Genomic DNA, 19,380 nt, shown 5'->3' with positions numbered 1-19,380 from the left:
TTCTTTGATGTACAGTACATAATGAAAAAAAACAGCATGTTAATTTCCAACCAGTCCCTTTTCCAGGCATGCAGCCTGGGTAGGACAGGGAGGTCAGCGAGTGTACAGCTCGTCCTTCCTGTACCATACCAGCCCACATGCCTTTAAACATCCATTCAGGAATCCAAGGCTTCAGGTAACAATAGCTATAGGTGTCTAGTATGAATTCACCCTCCTCTTAAAATTGTGTCCTTATACCTTAATTTAGTTAACTTATATAAAACAATGCCTCCCAGATGTAGGTAGATGTATGGCCATTGTGAACTTAAGAAAATTCTAGAGATGACTGAAATATTACTTCAGTCTTTTGTCCAAACTTCAGAGAAAGCAAAAAGGCAATCATACAAACGATTTACAGAACGCTCACAGAAACCTGTTACCATGGTTGCAATTTGGACTGTTTAGAAGTAAAGAAAATAATAGCAGGCTGCAGACTGAGATGTAAAGGTAATTTTTAATAATATTACATTACTAAATGGTGTTTGTAAAAATTATATATAATTTTTTTAATGAAAATTGAGTTTTCCTTTAACCTTGCTGCCGAGCCACAGCACTGGTCTTAAGAAACTATGAACATTTTTATTCTATTGCACCAGATTTCTGAGACAGAACAATCTGCTGCCACTGTCTTTGAGAGATGGCTTCTAGAATCTGAAGAAAGTGTGTTTGTGTTTTTTTATTCTTTTATATACAAGACAATGTCACAAAACAGAACAAGGATGGAAAAAGAACGCTAAAATAAAGAGAAAGCCAATTTGTGCAGAGGCTCTCAAGGTTTCAGGGCAGAAATATTTTAATATACGCACAGAAAATCTCCTTTAATTGCCCTCAGTTGTAGATGCATTCTTTTAGGTTTGAGGAGGATTATCCGGAAAAGCATGTGGGAGGACAGAGTATTAGTCTAACAATATATAAAAGCAGATCACTCAAACAGGTTCACTGTAGCGGAACTTTAAAAAGCCACCAAGAATTTGTAACGACACGGAATAGAAAAGCCTGCGGCTATTTTACACAATGTTTGGATCCAGTCTGGATAAAAAGCCATATCAATGTACAAATTAAGGTTATTAATTCCTCACATTAAAAAGGCAGCAACTTGACTTGATAGGTTAAATTGAAATGATTACAAATGCACAAATGCTCATACTGTTTAGCTCATCTTATAGCTTTATGTTTAATTAACGTCACTCAGATTACTGCCATGTACTACCACTTATACGCTCTATTTCTAACATCAGATAAATGTCACTCAGATGTTAGGTGACAATCCAACCAACAAAAGATAACTTCCCGTGACACCATTCAAACTACTATGTGAGAAACATGCAAGAGCATGTTAAAATTAAACTCACTGACAATTTTTGGTAAATCCTCCACAAAATCACCTCCACCACACCTTCCCCACCCACAATACTGGACAGGGAGTAGACAGCTTAAAGAACAATTGTGCTAAGAGACAGATTATGTCTTATATTGACCTTTTTCTGTTAATGCCAGGCTGTTATGCTGATCTAATGGTATCAATATTTCTTGAGTCACTGACCCATAACAAGCTAGCAAACCAGAAGTTCTGACATGGGTGTTTGTTCCAGGAGAGGGACACTGCACATACAGAAGTTCAAGGGTCAACAATACAGCCAGGCAGGTCAGTAATGAGCCCTTGTTATCTAGGAAAAGGACAATCAAAGCCTGCAAACATTGAGGCTGCAGAATAAAGTTATACAACTCTACTTTTGGTCCTTAAGGTAAACATTCCATAAAATATGGGGGATGCCACTGCTGACCCATTTCTGAAAATGTTTGTTCCTGGTCTGTTGTAATGACCCTCAGGCTTTAATATTATTTGAGTCACTGGAGTTGATTAACTAAAGGCAAATGGGCTGTTCACTTTGCAAGGAAATTTGCACATTGCAGGGCCAGTTTCCCTTTGCTTGTTAAATGTGCTCAAATATTTTTCTGCTCTAGACCATCACATAAACATACAAGCTTAGCGTAGGCATCAGAATGTATGCAGGCAAAGAGGCATGTCCAGAAGGGATCCATAAAATTACTCAACACAGCCAATTGATTTTTCCCTTGGGCCTGCTTGTACAAGGAAGGTGCTTTCTGCTTATGTTCATAAACATGAGGACTAAAATCACCTGATATGGCCAACAATTATTTCATGTCTAGGTAAATCATTAAGCTGGCTTTAGTAACCATTAGATGTGTGATTTTCAGCTGGCTCTTGATAAAACGGCCAAAATTCGCACAGTGGGTGCTGATCAAAGGAGCTGGTTGCAAAAATCTTTGAACGAACAAAGCGGGTGGCCAATGAGCTGCCGGCTCTGTTCGGGTATTCTGAAAGTGGCCAGTAGCCACTGTCAGAATGCAATGAAGGCAGAGGGAGACTCCTTGATCAACACTCATAAGCGTTGAGGGAGGAATCTTTGATATTTTCTTTGTTCAGCCCGCAGGTTGAACAAAGAAAATATTACCGTGTATGGCCAGCGTTAGTTCATCACACACTACAATCAAGTAGATGAGCAGTTTATTTTGATATGCCAACTTCACATTAACTAAAGTTTTGAAATAAGTGTTTGTAAATGTATATAGAATTTTATTTGCCTTGTTGTTTAAAAATGTATGAAAGGTCAAACTGGGCAAAAAAAAATGGGAACGAGTTTAAACCGTGGTGAAGTTTTTATGGCTGTCTGAGTCCCCAAAGGGTAGGTTCACCCTCTATTAATACTGGTGACCATTGTCATTGAAACAGAAAGTGAGGAAAAAGCCAAGATTTCAGGTTTATCTCTATAACAAAAAATAAGGGAAAATTTTCCATTGCGGACACCTTTTTCTTTAAAAAAAAAATATTTTTGTTGAAAATTTTGTCAATACAAAAGTGCACATCATCAGGTATATTACAACGGGCAATGATATAAGACATATCAGTAAACTACAATAAGTGCATCAATCAGCTTAATAAAATAAATAACAGCATAAACAAAACATTACCCAAATATGGAAAACAAGGATAAATTAAAATTGACACATGCTAATATTGTAAATCTTATTCATGATAAATCCAATGCAATCTTGTAGATATATACATATACATTATTCCCTGAAGTATGATATTTGTATGTAGAGACAGGCATTATTATCCCAGAATCTTGTTCCAAAGACCCCTCACAACGTGCACCTCAGATTTGTCAGAATATAGCATGCTGTGAATTTAAAGGGAGACAGAAATGTCTCTCTTTCAAAAGAGGTAAAAAGATCATTTATAAATGGCATCCATCTGTTAAATGTTTTTATTTTACTCTCTTCTTCTAAGTGCATTCCACCGTCTAATTGATCTAAATGCAGCAAAGAGGTAATCTTTTAGTCTATGGATGGTAGGGGGATGAGGAGAAAGCCATTCCTTCATAATGCATCGTCTAGCCACCATAAGGGAGATGCATATCCATTGTTTGTCAAATGTACTAAGTTTAATAGAAAAGGTGATAGAAGTATCACATTAATTATACAATAGCAAAAGGGCATCTAAAGGGATCCTCTGACCCAGGACAAATGCAACAAGTTCGATAACCCGGTCCCAAAAACTTTGAATTAAAGGGCACGACCATAAGCAATGGAACAGGCAAGCAGCCTGTAACTGACATTTTGGGCAATGGTCAAGGAAGGATGTATCTCGGCTTTGTTTGTTTTTAATTTAAAAGGCAAAATAGTCACTGTAGATGATTTTGAACTGTGTCTCTCTTCACTGCTCATTTATTACTACTTTACACGTTGAGCAATAGCCCAGCAATATTTTCTCAACTATGTCATCAGTGGGAATATCTCTTTGCCATTTAGAAAGGTTGGAGTGTTCCAACGAGGGTATAGTGACACTTCTTAGGTAAGGACATACAGTATGTCTGATATGGACATCTTATATGGACATCTTATCTGCAGAGACAATCTTGTCTATGTGAGACAAAAGCCGAGACTTGAGTGAATGCAGGGTTACGTTTTTTAATGTGAGCGATCATTTGTAATTGTAGAAAATCTTTTGCAGGAACATTATATGTGGACCTGAATTCAGGAAAAGTTAGTAACCTATGTTTATCCCTAGAGATAAAGTGTATGAACTAGGAAACTCCCTTCTGTTCCCATCGAGAAAAGGTTACATGATCCTCCCCCTGTGGGAATGAAGGATTGCCTTTAAGAGATAGATGGTGAGAGAAAAATAAAAGGTTTATTTTCATACATTTATGAGCTTCAATCCAAGCCACTATAGTGTCACATATTAGAATATTGGGCAGAACTATTGGGCAGAAAGGAATACATTTTTAAAGGCCTATACATATTATTTTACAGATTTGTATATGGGCATCATGGTAGCCATTTTGTCTGCTTGATAGAAGGTCAATGTGAGTTTATTCTTTCTGAGACAAAGGGGGTGATTTACTAACCTAAACACACGCACGCACCAGGTGCGTGTGATTTTAACACAGCAAAACTTATTTATCAACCAAAAAGTCTCTAAAAGCATATTTCCACTAATGCCATATATGGAAAAATCATGCACATGATGCATATATAATGCTGCTTCCCAGTTTAGACAAAAATGGTTAGCTCATGCATTTACATTCCTGCATTCATCAACGCAAGCAACACAACATAGAGCTAATTTACACAACATCACCTTGCAATTCATGCAGGGCTTTGCACAACACACCTGCTGGGTGTGTACACACTACAAAGGTGTTTAGATTCCACCCATAGATCATGCTGGGAGGGAACACACTACAGAGGTGTATACATGTTCGTGGTGTGTTTATACGGTTAGTAAATCAACCCCAAAGACTCTCACAGAAGAGTCAGGAATCTTAACATAAACATTCTCATGTCGTAAATTGTGGGGGTCTCAGACAGGTAACATAAATATACTTCATGCCTCTACAAAAGACAATGTACAAGAGACTGGAATGTCTAAATATGTTTTTATCTCAATGAATAGAAGAGGGGCTTATTTAAAAGTTGCTTATGAAACCTTACTATTCATTGCAGTGATGATAATGGCAATAATGTTATTATATTATTATATTATATGCAGCATCTATATGCCTATCTAATTGAATCATTTCAAGTAAAATGTTATACATGTACTTTTATAATATCTAAACTATATTCATTATATATTGTTTGAGTGTACCCATTGAAATATAGTAGTGTGTATTATTAATATGGGGATTTTATATTTTTAAGTATATGGAATTAGTTTGAAATAGAAATGTCTTTTATCAGTGACATTAGTTGTGTAAAAAGCCAATGTGTTGAAGTAATTACCTCACTTTAAAAGTATTTGGAGAAGGAATGTTAATTGACCTGGCTTAGATTTTCCTAAGGTTGTAAATCGACGAAGAGGCGGTCGGACAAGAGGTTGTCATGAGATGTTATTCCTAACTATATTGATGGGTTGTCCAAAGCTTAAGTCAGTGGTTATCTTTCTACTAGATCTTTAGAAAATAGTAAAATTAAATGAAATTATCCAAACTTTTATATAGAACAATAGTGGTGATTGTGAGGGAGAGGTATATGGTAAATTGATATATCTGACGTCATTAGTCACGTCATTAAGCACATGGAAGACCAAACCAAGCCCGCATTCCATGGGGGATAAAAGTTGTAGCAAGAGCCAGCAGTTGTTGTAGGATCTAGATTGGTTTGAGGTAATTTTTAACTGCAGTACAAATTATGTCTTCTTGGGAGATAAATATATAGATTTGTTATATACATTTGTATAATCTCCATGAAACTGATTTCAGTTTCTAGTCAATGGTCTAGTCTGATATAAATATATAATTAAATTGGTGGAAATGTTTTCTTTACTTTGAATATAGTCTTGGCTTATAGCCAACCCTGTGCATGATGGGACAAATCTTGCCCATGCGCTGTTAAAAGTTTGAGTTTGTGAATGTCTGTTGGCTAGGAGAAGTCACATGTCAATTCTGAACCTTTTTGTTTTCTTATTCTGTGAGCTACTGATAAGATATCCATTGCGTTTAAAAAGTTATACATTTATATTTTGAATGATATCCTTTGGTAATAATTTTACACATTACCTGTGTTATCAAATTGATTGCATTTTTCTGATCTTTATTCTTTGTTTGTCACCAATTATATTTAGTTATTATTTTGCACTGATTTTTAATTAATAAATATATATATTTTGTATATGATTGTATTCATCTTGTCTTCAAGTTAGCGCAAATAAAAGAACTTGTGTAAATTTTGATTTATGGAAATAAGTTGGGAATCTCCTTAATTACAGATCCTTGCTTGTTTTCATGAATAGAAAACTGTTTATCAGAGCAGTATAAACATTCTGACAGAGTGAGAGGAGGTAAGGTGGAAAAGGAGCAATGTAAGAGAGAGTCTCCAAGGATGTACCATCTCTGATTCCAAGAGGAAGTTGGAGTAATGAGAGGAGGAGACATCTAAGGAGACAGCTTAAGTTATACAATCTAATATTGGGAAGGCCTTGCGAATGATACAATTTTAACTAAATGTATTCTACCAAACAAAGAAAAGGGGCAGATCCTTCCAGAGAAGCAGTTCCTTACATATTATTTCAAAAAGATGAGGACAATTAAGATTGTACAAGGAAGAAGGGACTTTGTCTATCTGAAGGCCTAAATATGTAATAGATTATTTAGCTATGCTGAATGTTTTTAGGGAACACAATGAGATAGATGCAGAGGGAGTTAGAGGGAGGACTTCCGATTTGGAGATATTAATGCTTAAACCAGAGAATGTATGACATTGTTGAAAAATATCCTGAATTATAGGGAGATCTCGAAAAGGGTTGGTTGACAATAAGATAATATCGTCCGTGAAAAGCATTATTTTGAGTTGGGATGTAAGAAGAGGGACCCCGAAGATGTCTGGAGTGTTCTGGAAGTTAAGTGATAGATGTTCCAAAGCCATATTGAATAAAAGGGGAGACAGAGGGCAACCCTGTCTGGTGCTCTTCATCAGTGGAAAGGGTGTTGAGATACATCTAGGAGTGCAAATATGAGCACAGGAGGATGCAGAAAGTGCTGTCACAAAGGTCTTGAACTGGCCAGAGCATCCCATCTCATTCAGAACCCTAAAAAGCCAAGAAAATTGAAATATCAAACGCCTTTTCAGGATCAATTGAAATAAGGGCTAAAGAGGAGGCTGGATGACACTTGGCATATTCTAGGACTGTTGGTATTTTATAATTGTTAGATACAGCCGAGCAGCCCGTAATGAAACCCACCTGGGTGGGGGAGATCAATTGCAGTAATATGTTAGCAAGTCTGTCTGCCACTATTTTGGATAGTAATTTGGCATCATTGTTAAAAGGAGAAATTGGATGATAAGAGCCTGGTAGAGTGGGATCTCTGTCCTTTTTGTGCAACACTTTTATGTAGGCCTCTGTGCCAGTCTTTAAATACTCACCACCCTGTCACATGGTATTAAAAACCCTGTGTAAGGTAGATGATATATGTTCTAGTAGCATCTTACAGAATTCGTTAGTAAGACCATCTGGTCCTGGGGATTTACCGTTGGAGGAAGCTTTAAAGGCTCTAGAAATTTCCTCCAGGGAAATATCAGCATTTAAATAGGTTAGGTCTTTCTCCATTATTGTCGGTAAGGATACTGACTTAAAAAAATATAAGCCTAAATCCATATCTGTAGGAGTGGCTGAGTACAAATTTGCTATGAAATTGTTCTAACAATAAATTAATTTGTTTCGGGTCTGAATAAAGTTCTCTGGTATCTGAACGGAGGGAAGAAATATGGGACTTGGGAGCGTGTGGTCTGGTCAGATTTGCTATTAGTTTGCCCAATTTATTTCCAAACTTGTGGAAATGTAATTTAGAATAAGAATTATAATACAGGTTTTGTTGAGTGGTCCACCATTCAAAATTAAGTTTAGCCTTTTGCCAAACCTCCCTGTATTCTGGAGTAGGATTTTTTGAATATTCATGTTGGGCTTGGCAAATGGAGTGGCTAGCATGGATAAATTGGGACTTGTCATTTCTCTTTTTTGCAGCAACGAAAGATATAATTTTTCCTCTTAAAAACGCCTTTCCCATTTCCCAAAAAAGATTTGGTGTGCCTATGTGTTCCTTATTGTAAGACTCATATTCTTACCAAGCTTCAGTCAACAAGAAGTGTCTGTGGATAAATAAGAGGGGGCGCACCACAGGAAGGCATCACCTCTAGGTAGAGATGATTGTAGGTGAATCAAAATAGGTGCATGGTCGGATACGGCTATAGGGAATAATGTTACCTCAGTAACTAGTGCATCCACAGAAAAATGTGTATTCTCTCGCTCGAGAGGATTCAGAACCCTCCAGACATCTACGAGGTTTAAGGTATTAGATAAATCATAAAGAGATGTGGACGGAGAGGGACCAGCACAAGAATCATCATCCCCAGTTCTATCCTCATCTAAAACCATAACAGAGTTGAAATCGCCCCCTAGAAGTTTTTGTATTGTCATCTTGAAGGATCCATGAAATGGTCTCCTGGAAATATGAGGCCGTAGGTGAGTTAGCGAAAAATAAAAGTTGCTATGAACAGTAATTTTCACAAACAATTTACGTCCCTCAGGGTCAGTTGTCACCTGTTCAAACTTATACGAAAGAGATTTGTGAAATAAAATAGCCACACATGCTTTCCTACCCATGGCTGGAGAACTAATAACCTCTCCCACCCACAATTTCCACAGTCTATCGGTGTCTGCTTGGGGAAGATAAGTCTCCTGCAGAAACAAAATATCTAACACAATACCATCATGTGCTTAGCTGGTGACCTTAGGCTATTTACATTCCAGGATACCACTCATGTAGGGGTATAAAAGGGCTTATAAATATCAAAAAGATGATTACCAAGTATTGTCAGTAAGAAAGAACGCATAAAGTCAAATTACTTATCGTTTTTATTGCAGAAACGTGCAATTAGCGTAGTAATGGTAGTCCATAATGAGGCAGGGGTATTATAATCATAGTAAGCGGTGGAGGGAGCATAACGTAGCAATAAGGATTTTGTTTGAACCCATTTTTGCTGCAACTAACCTTTATGTATGTGTGGGCATGCTAGAGGGCCACAACCTGGAATGTGTCCAGCAGCCAATCATCCCCACCATTAGAGGCTCTGTCCAACACCTGGCCCTTCTTAGAACCTGCGCCTCTAGTGCGTCCCTGTTAACGCACAGACACCTACTTCCTGTGTTTTCACCCCAGACACTATTTTTTGCACGCTACTTTTTGTCATTTTGTGTGCCCCGGTCGCTGACAGTGACACTCATATGCATATAAAAGTGTAAAAAAGGAAAATAAAGAAAAATAAAAATTGTTTAGTTCAAGATGGAATGCCCGAACTAGATGGTGACAAATAACTGGGGACCTGGGTAGGATGAAATACCAGTCAGCAGATGCAGAGTGGTTGATGATCCTAATGGAAAATCAGTGTGAGTCATAAGCCAGGGCAGTTATCAGTGTCACAGAGGGATGCATCAATCACGTGGTATGCATAAACCGAAAAGGAGATATTGGTAAAACACAATGACCAAAGCAGGTAATAGTGATTGCCTGACATCTTAGGTGTAAGGATAGCACCATCAGTAGAAGTAAAAACAGTAATGTTCCAGCAAGGAGAGTTTGTGGGAGGTAAAAAGCAGTGGCAATCATCAGGTGCATAAAGGTGCTTGTCATGTTGTAGTATGCAATCTCTCAAAAGTGTATTCTTCCTGTTGCATTTCTGTGACAGGGAAGACTGGGAAGTGAAGGGAAAGCTTTCCAGTGGTACACAAACAGCAAAAACAAAAATAATCTGGCAGGCTTTAAACCCTTCCTTATTCTATCCAGAATGAGAAAAAAAAGTATTGGCTATTCATACACTTTATGGGCTTATGCAATAAAGAGAACCTATTATTTGCCCAGTATGTTGTAAATTGGTAGCATAAAAGCCTCTTTTATAAAACATGTATAAAACATCATAGTGTTGCATCCGGCATTCTTCAGTCATTTATGGACCTAACAGTAGTTGCCTTATTTTTGCTACTTTGGGCCTGTTGAACTGTTTAGCAGAGTAAAACAGAAGAGGTTGTTATATATAGGGTTATTCACTAAGGGGTGAAGAGTTTGGAGAAGGCAGGAGAAGTGAACAATCTAGGCCAAAATAGCTGATTTCGAAAAATTCTCCAATTCAGTTCACTTTCCAGTTCAGCTACGTTGTCCCAGATTGTTCACTTCTCATGCCTTCTCCGAACTCTTCACCCTTTTGTGAATAGCCCTGATTGTGTTGCAAGGATTTTGAGTAAAACTTTGAATGGAAATAATCAAACCCATTCAGAACACTGCTAAGCAAGCGCAAGTGCAACTTTGTGACTTCAGCCAGCCTCAAGCTCTTCTCAAATTACTCTAGTGTTCAGTGATGTTGATTTATATATCAGCCGCCTAGGTTACAGAAATTCACACCTCTTGTGGAAAAAAATAGTAAATCTCTAGAGAAGGCGAAATTCTATACTAGTCAACAATACCAATGTGTAAGGCACAAACACTGTACAATATTCATCTGACTGTCAGATGTTTAAAATGCAAAGGCAGTCTTTCTATTTCTTGACCTTAAATTAAGGGTACTCACCTTGATGACATCTTCATCTGCTGACCTGCACTCAGTAGAGTCAGACACATCAATCACAGTGCCTTCCTCCTGGACGGCCATCACCTTCACAGGTATAGACACAGTTCTTCCTGTCAGGATAGCTGTGTTTAGAAGTTCAGTGTCCTGCATTTAAAAATTAGGAGACATAAAACATGTGGTCAGTAGTGCTCCACAATCATTGTAATGGCAATAAAATGAAAATAATAACTTTTAGCTTAGGCCAGTCAATACCCCTTCTCCTTCGTGCCATACATCAAATTTACCAAAGAAGCCGTTCCCGGGCCGCAGATGGGCTTGCGGATCCCGGGATTGGAGGTGAGGGGTCAGGAGGGGGCAGCACTCCAGGCGGCGGCACTTGACGGGGCGGAGGGGGGCTCGAGCAAAACACAACATATAACCAATCGGTGGCTATAGAGCTGCCGATCGGTTGTATCTCAAACAGCCGCTAACGGACTTTAAGGAACGGCCGGGTTTTTTCTGCAGGAAAAAAAAGCCGTCTAATTACGGCAACCTGCCCATATAAGTCTGTCGTCCATCCGTCTTTTCACAACGGGCGGACAGCAAGCAGTTAATGCTGCCTTCAAACTGGAAATATAAATACATGATACAGTAGACATTTTTTAATGAGATGATGCAGATTGCTGAAGATTTATTGCAGACATCACATCATCATAGACAAAGATATAATTTTGCTATCATTTCTACATTCTTACAAATAGTTATTATTAACTTGCCTTATAAGTTTATGTACTGTATGTAGAAGTGTATGTATACCCATGTCTTCATTCTAAGTTAGGGAGATTTATCTTCACTTGCTTTCTTTGAGACACAACAGGAAGGGAGGGAAATCTTCTCAAAGTGAAGGGAATTCTTCTTTTAGACAGTTGCCAGTAGAAGGTTTAACAAAGAGAGGGATGAATCTCCAAAGCGGGGACACAGTCAGCTATAAAAGCAGAGTTACTAACCCTTCCCAACTTAATCCAGTACTTTCTGTAATAAAGACCAGTCCCTGAAGCTCTCTCTCTCTTTGTGCATGGCAGCTGGTCTTGTCTCCTCCCCCTCCTGTAGTTTTCTGCAGGCAGCCTGTGGTGGGTGGGAGTCTGTTGGGTCCCTCCCATAGCTCTGCTCTCTCCACAGGCTATGCACAGCGCTGATGTCATTGCTACTTTAACAAGCAAATATCTCGATTTGCAAAGGCAATTGGTGCGCACAAAGTGGATTTTATATTGTGGGTATTGAGGAATATATTTAAAGTAAAGTTTTTGTTTCTGGATGTATTGCCTACACTGCCAATAGTTCCATCTTTGCAATTCATATAAAGAAGGCCAGACAGCAATTCAACTTTTTTGTTCTTGGTAGTTTTAATGACTTTATATATTCTTACCTCCGACTCTGAAACCTGTGGGTTATACTTCCTTTTTCTGTGCTTTTCATGTCAGTGACCAGACCTAGTTTGTCCTCACCCCTAACTATTTCAAGAAATATTGCCCTATAAACTCACTATAACTAATCTATTGCCATCTTGCTTCATTGTTTGGTTGGACTGCTTTAATGGGCTGGGATCACATGACCACACTATTTAGATGACTGGTCACGTGACTGGCCTGAGTAGTCATTTCAGTAGCAAAGATATTTTAAAGCTGCTACCTTTCATAACTTACAAAAAGGTGCCTGTAAGGATGACATTATGGAAGCCACAATTGTTGACTTTTTGAGGTGCATATCCTGATCCATCCTTCACTCTTTGTGAAGTCACTTTCCTGGGATAAGCATATGTATATCAAGGAGTTCACTTATAAAACTTCTCAACCGCCATGTACTGGGTGAAAGCACGCCATTCCGGCCACTCCACTAGGTGGGGCTGTGGAGCATGCAAATCTTGTATGCTCCTCAGCTGCGGGAGCGAGGCCAAGTTGCTGCACCATGGGCCTCTAGGTTGTACTTGCCCCCTGGGCTAAAAGTTGCCAGTCAGCCCCTGGCTCCACCTACTGGCATGAATGCCACATGATTGCCATTTGTGCAGCGTATGGCTGAGAGCAAGTTTTTTCAATCAACCCCCAAGTGTCAGCATGCCTGATATGTACTGGGTGAAAGCACGCCATTCCGGCCACTCCACTAGGTGGGGCTGTGGAGCATGTAAATCTTGTATGCTCCTCAGCTCCACCTACTGGCATGAATGCCACATGATTGCCATTTGCGCAGCGTATGGCTGAGAGCAAGTTTTTTCAATCAACCCCCAAGTGTCAGCATGCCTGATATGTTTCAACTTATTATGGTTCAGTACCTCACTAAGTAGACATAGATAAGGATGACAAACTTGGAGCCTGCACTTTCCAAAATGAGTCAGCAATGGCTGCTTCCATGTTTTCTTTTCTGACAGATTCCCATTACAACCTGGTAGTGTACACATATCATCTACAGTATATAGTGATCCATGATATGTTTAACGATATAGGACTATGCAATGGGTTAATTGATAATAGCTGCAACATAGATTTATTATCCAGATGCAGTTGGTAACCATCATATCCAAATTATCTAATGGGAAATACAGAAGGATTACACTCATTATGACTAAATCAGGTCAGAAAGGCTGCAGCTGGAAAAGGGTTTGGGAAATGTTGTGCTGTAATTACTAAATGTTGTTGTTTTTACCAAACTTGTTTGCTTTTAATTTTTGTAATGCATGTGTGCCCTTGCCTAACGTGTGCACATTGAAATCACTGGTAAGTAAATTAAATAACAAAATAAATAAATAAAACATGGCAACGCTGACAAGCATCTAACTGCTGAATCTGGTAAATAAAATTGCTTCTTATTCAAGGAGAAATGTCTTGGCAGATTGCAGAGATATTTATGAACATTATACAAAGCAGCTGTCCCCAGGGGCTAAATGTGCAAAAAGGCAGCCGCTGATTGCCGGAGAATGATTATAAACTGCTTTAGCCACATCCAAGCTACAGACATTGCTCTGACCATCAGATTATATGTATCTGCTCCCTTGATGAATTTACAGTAGCTTTACACTAATGAATCCATTAGCACAGCCTCCATTTAGACCTTGGCGCGGCAGTGGTTTGATTAATTGCTTTAAATTAGTTGCTCTTAGTGCCCCGTTCAGTGTAGGTAGCTATAGATTATGGCCTCTTAATGACACTGTATACAAGTTCAGAATGCAACTCCTGTTATGGATGCCTTGTACACTTGTAGCTTCTATGAGATAATATCATTGATGAATGTCTGGAGAGTTTTCTGCATTACTTAATCCACTGTTATCTGTATCTTGAGCTGAAAAAATACCTTCTCACAGAGCCAGAAAATGCTAGTACGTAAAGGAAGAAAGATAAACGTGGTTTTTAAGAACATACATAACTTTCACAAGTAGGTTTTCAGCCTCTGCCTTAAAGCTGAACTCTGGGTAGATAGGAAAGACACACATTAATGCTTGTATGCAATTATTAATATATCATTAAATGTATTTTTAATTGCATGCAGTGTAGGTAAAAAGCAGCCAATCAGTTCATGTGCTAACAAGAAGCATGTTTGTAGGACATTGATGATAGTGACAGAGAGAGAAGATCATCATCTTGCTGCTTCTCTGTTCACTGTCCAGTCACAAGCATGGGTAGGTCCAGGACGACCTGTGGGTTTATGAAGGTGCTCATTATACTCTCTGGAATATAATCTCTGGATCACAGCTGAATATTGCAGCAATGTCTGGTTGTGCTATTTTATCTTTTAATGGGGCTTTTCTTTTTTATGTTATTTTTGAGTTCTGATGTAGCCCAATCTCATACCCTAAGGGCATTATATGAAAGTGAGTGCCAAGGAAAAATGTGGTATTATGGAATTTAAATGACTGCTAAAATGGGTTTGTTTTTATGTGATGGGATAACACTAGAATTAGTTATCTGAGGATTGTGCAATTAATGCACTGTAGCATGCAATCTCACCTACTGCATGGTCTGGTGCGTGAGATGTGCTATGTTGCCATTCATTTGAATGGCACCCCAAACCAGTGGCGTAACAACCTAGTGTACAGGGACAATGATGGCATACTTGGACTTGTAGGTCCTTAGCTGATATATATGTGTGGGGGTGGGGGGTACAGTTCCAGTGGATGTTTATATAATATGGGTGGGGGGGATTTCTGCCCTGGGCGCCCATACCTCTGGTTACGCCACTGCCCCAAATGCACCTCCCGCCCACAGTTCGATCGCCTGCATCTGAACGTGTGGTAATGCAATGCCACGCGTTTCAGTGCGGTGCGATGTGGGACAGAACTTAATCACCCAGGAAAAAAGGGGTTCCTGAGGTTATTCAGGTTGAGAACCACTGCTCTAAACCCTCTCACTTTTGGTGGAACATGTTTCACATGCCCTTTCTGGAAATTCTGGGTTATAGTCCAAATTGTCAATTATGTTGCTGGTTTAGGTGAATTGTTATGGTGCCAACATGAAAAACCCAAAAATTCCATCACTATTTGACCCACAATATTGACCCACATTTTGCAAATGCCACAACTTAATACATACACTATAGACCTCACTTTTTAAATTGCCTTTAAAAAGTAAACTCCTGTTCAGACACAACTATCATTAGTCAGTATTTAAGCATATGGGGCTCCATTTTCATTTTTGTCCTGGGCCTAATTTTATCTAAAACTGGGCCTGAGAAAATCATAAAAAGCAATGGACACACTTCCTCTATCTACCAACTTTTACTCCTATTCTGCATTTTCAGCATGTACTGTTGTCACAGACACCACTGAAATATGACTAGACACACTTTTGCCCTCAAGAACCGTTTTGTGATCTTTCTGGCCACACAGAATGTTAATATCCTCATTTTTTTCTCTTTAAGTAGTATTAAACTCTTAGGGGTCTACTCACTAAGCTGCCGTAGGCAGCCAAGTGAATGACCGACCTGAAGCGAAGTGAGCCGAACGCTGTTCGGCTATTCACTTCAGGCTGGTATGGCTGATTTCAGCTGTATATCGGCTGAAATCAGCCGTACATTGGGTGGTTTTGCGTGGCTTCAGGTCGGCTGAACATGGCCAGCATGTTCGGCCGACCTGAAGTGCAGATGGAGTTCGACTCAGCTAATCCAACATCTGGATCGGCTGAGCCGAACCTCCGGCAGGCTACTCGCTGCTGTTCGGTCTATTCTTATAGATGCCGAACAGCAGTGAGTGAATAGCCGAATGCCGCTGAGCTGCATTCGGCTCGGCTGTCCAGCTCAGTCCCTCTGTGGGACCGAGCAGAACAGAAAAATAGTTTAAAAAGTACAAGTAAAAGTTCCCAGCGGACTTTTTAACATTAAGGAGCGGCATCCATTGTAAGCTATTTTATCAAAATTTGGAAAAGCTTAAAAACCTTTTGACCTTAATATCCCTTTAAAACACACTCAAGAAATATATTTACTGTTGGCAGATTGCAGAGTTCAAGGGTTTTCCCCCAATACCCATTCAACCACCCCCAAGCAAAAATTACTCCCTACTTCCCTCCCCTAACCAAAAATATAGTCTGCCATTTTGAGTCACCAAGTAAAGTCAGAGTGAGTTCAGAATACGTGATCTGCATGCTTGCTCTGTGTTAGTAACTCAAAGTACTAAAGACAGAGAATCACTCTGACAGCCAGGCAGCAAGGGTTTCTAGAAGGAAAGGTCAACAATGGCAACTTATATACCGTATATACCAGGTTTGATTTAGGAGGCAGATGACGTCTTTATCCTTTCTTTTTCGGTGTAATAGTATTATTCCTTCCACAGTGTCAGATGCCAAATGTTGTTCTCTTCCTGCTACTAGAATCAGAGAAATACTAAAATATTCACCACAACTGCATCTTGACTGTTTATTTACTCAGAGATGTGTATGGTTTAATGCAAATCCATATTCATCAGGAAGACTGATGTAGTATTCTTGAATTAGTTATTCAACTTTAAAAGCTTGAGTAGAATATTCAACTTAATTATTCAAACATGATCTCACTACCTGTAATTGCGCTTTGATATTTATTAAAGCTAGAGTTGCATTTTGGAGATGCACAACAGAGATTCTAAAAGTTAGTTTGGGAGGGGGGATGCTGTAGATGTGGAACTCTATTTCCCTCAGTTTCCGCAAATATATGAAAACAAGCACTCATGCCTGTTATAAACATCCATCATGTATATATATTCTCACATCATTTGTATGGCTCTAGTAGTCTTGTAATATATGTGGCATCTAAAAGTCACTAGTATCTTCTATTAGCTTCTAGCAGACTCTTGTGGTTCCTTGTATTTCCTTCTTATCTCTGCTTGGTTTCTAGTAGGCTTTGATAATGAGGATGGATCTAGTAGAGTCTTGTAATATTTGTGGCATCCAGCAGTCTCTGGCATCATGGTGGCTTCTAGAAGTCTTTTGACACATTGATGGTTTCTTGCATTCGCTTCTAATGTTTTCTTGGCTTCCAGTAGTCACTTTTGTAATGTGTTGGTGGGCTGTAGTAATAAAAACACAAAGCATGATAGCTCACCCCTATCATGCGCCCTTGCAATCCACACTCGGTGCACGGATGACTCTCTATTGGAGTGATAGGCTCACAAACTGTAGAACCAGCACACGATAATCTTCTAAAGAAATTCAAACTTTATTCCACATGCATCTGTACAAAGAACAACCTTTGACGCGTTCTGCCTTACTCGGCCTTAGTCAGCAGATATGAATTTCTTTGGAAGATCATCGTGTGCTGATTCTACAGTTTTTCTGTTGTAGTATTCCCTTGTAACATATGAGTGTCCTCTATTAGACACTTGTAAAGTGTTGGTGCCTTCTAGGAGTCTATTACAACATGTTGGTTGACTGTAATGCAGTTATATGCAGCATGCTAGTGACCTCTAGTAATCTTTTGCAATGTGCTGGTGTATAATATATATATTATAATGTGTCAGTGGCCTCTTTAATCCATTGCAATGTGCTGGTGGCCTCTAGCAGTATATTGCAATGTGCGGATGGTGGTTTTGATTGCTGAAAACAAGCTAATATTCCTGTGTCCAAATTCGTTTTTGCACTTTATTTTGTAAGATCCTTGTGCAGAGGTATGACACACAGGCAATATCCTAGGGACATTTGGACAGATGCTCCTTTTTCATATGAGCGTCTGACAGTCTCTGCGCATCCCTGCTCCTACCTGCTACACATCTTTTAAAGATAGATCGCCAAGGTACTTTTTACTCCAGAGTTTGAAGAATCCACTTGGGTAGAGCAATACAGTAATTCGACTTCATAATGACTGCAGCATTTGTACATAACAGGGAAATCTGATGTGGGAAACATGCAGAGTACCCAGATGTGTAAGAGAAATCAATGATTCAGCTTGTCACCAAGTGCACAAAACTGAAATATCAGTTTTGGGTGCAGTTAGTTTTTTATTTCAAACAGTTTACTGCTCTTGAAATCTATCTTTTAATCAACACATTTCCAGTGAGCAAATTTCATACTGCAAGACTTTTTAAAAAATCCACAAGGACCTCAATCTAAAAGCTTTTTCTGGCTGATTACACCTTTTTCTGATAAAAAGGGACTGGAACTTCTAAACCTGAGACACAAATTGAAGAACAAGTGATGTTCTAGGCAGCTCGTAATACACTCCTGAATAATGCTTGTTAATCCTGTGTTCATGCAGATACAAAGTCATGTCAAGCTCTGAGTTCATGTGTTTAAAATATCCCTCTACTCATAGTTAGAGCAGGCAAAGGAACAGTGCTGGGAATACATTGCTGCAAAGAAACACAGAGCTACAAACAAGCTATTTGTGCTTTACATACAGTTGCATATCCTAATGAGATTTTAATTAGGACACATGTATTTATTACTAGTCTAGTGATGATGTGCAGTGCACCATCATCATCATCATCATCATCATCATTTTATAGGTCTGACTGACCTTATCTTATGTTTTTTTATTTGTACAGCTGTGTTAAAGTATCTAAACTGTGAACTGTACAGATATAATGATAGTGATGTAAATAAGCTCTCCTGAATGCAAAAAAAATAATATGCAAATTTATTTTTAGATTCATTTTAAGAATGCTCATCTGACCTTAATAACTCAGAGTGTTCAGAGCTACTCGCAAGGGGTAGGGGGAGCCACCTATCTCAACAAGAGCACTGCTCTCACTAGAACTTTTTCGCATTGTGACTCGTGACAAAAGTTGCTGTCAATCATTCTACACAGGCAGTCTATCTACAGCTTGGAGTCAGTGGTGGAGCACCAGGGCCCGGCTGCAGCTGTGAGCCTGGTAGATCTGCCCCGACTTCAAGTTTTTAGAGATTACAAATCTCAGCAATATATTTATACAGAAATGCAGAATACTGCCAACTATAGAGGAGTACAAGTCCCAGTAATACATTATACAGCAATGCAGAATACCACCAAATATAGAGGACTACAAATCCCAGTTATAAATTACACAGCAATGCAGAATACCACCAACTATAGAGTGCTACAAATCCCAGCAATACATTGTTAAGCACTGCAGAATAATACCATCAGCTATAGATGATTACAAATCCCAACCATACTTTATACAGTAATGCAGAATATTATGAAGCTACATACTCTGTGTTGCTCCGGGTTCACAGACTGATGTCTCCAAGGTCTCAGAAGGGTTGTGCGGGGTTTCAGGGGGGG

At 39.0% G+C, this 19,380-nt stretch overlaps 1 protein-coding gene across 1 annotated transcript in view; it reads right to left on the bottom strand.

The window, feature by feature from the left end:
* TMEM132B (transmembrane protein 132B) overlaps positions 1–19,380 on the bottom strand; it is a 412,137-nt gene that overhangs the window by 86,723 nt on the left and 306,034 nt on the right. The window contains exon 5 of the mRNA XM_018561747.1: positions 10,687–10,830. Within this exon, the coding sequence (XP_018417249.1) occupies positions 10,687–10,830 (144 nt within the window). The remainder of the gene's footprint in view (positions 1–10,686; positions 10,831–19,380) is intronic.

This window comes from Nanorana parkeri, unplaced genomic scaffold (genome assembly GCF_000935625.1).
Source record: "Nanorana parkeri isolate BGI_ZX_2015 unplaced genomic scaffold, ASM93562v1 scaffold541, whole genome shotgun sequence".
Lineage (NCBI taxonomy): Eukaryota > Metazoa > Chordata > Amphibia > Anura > Dicroglossidae > Nanorana > Nanorana parkeri.
The sequence above is the reverse complement of the archived record's forward strand: the minus strand, read 5'-3'. Positions and strand labels throughout refer to the sequence as shown.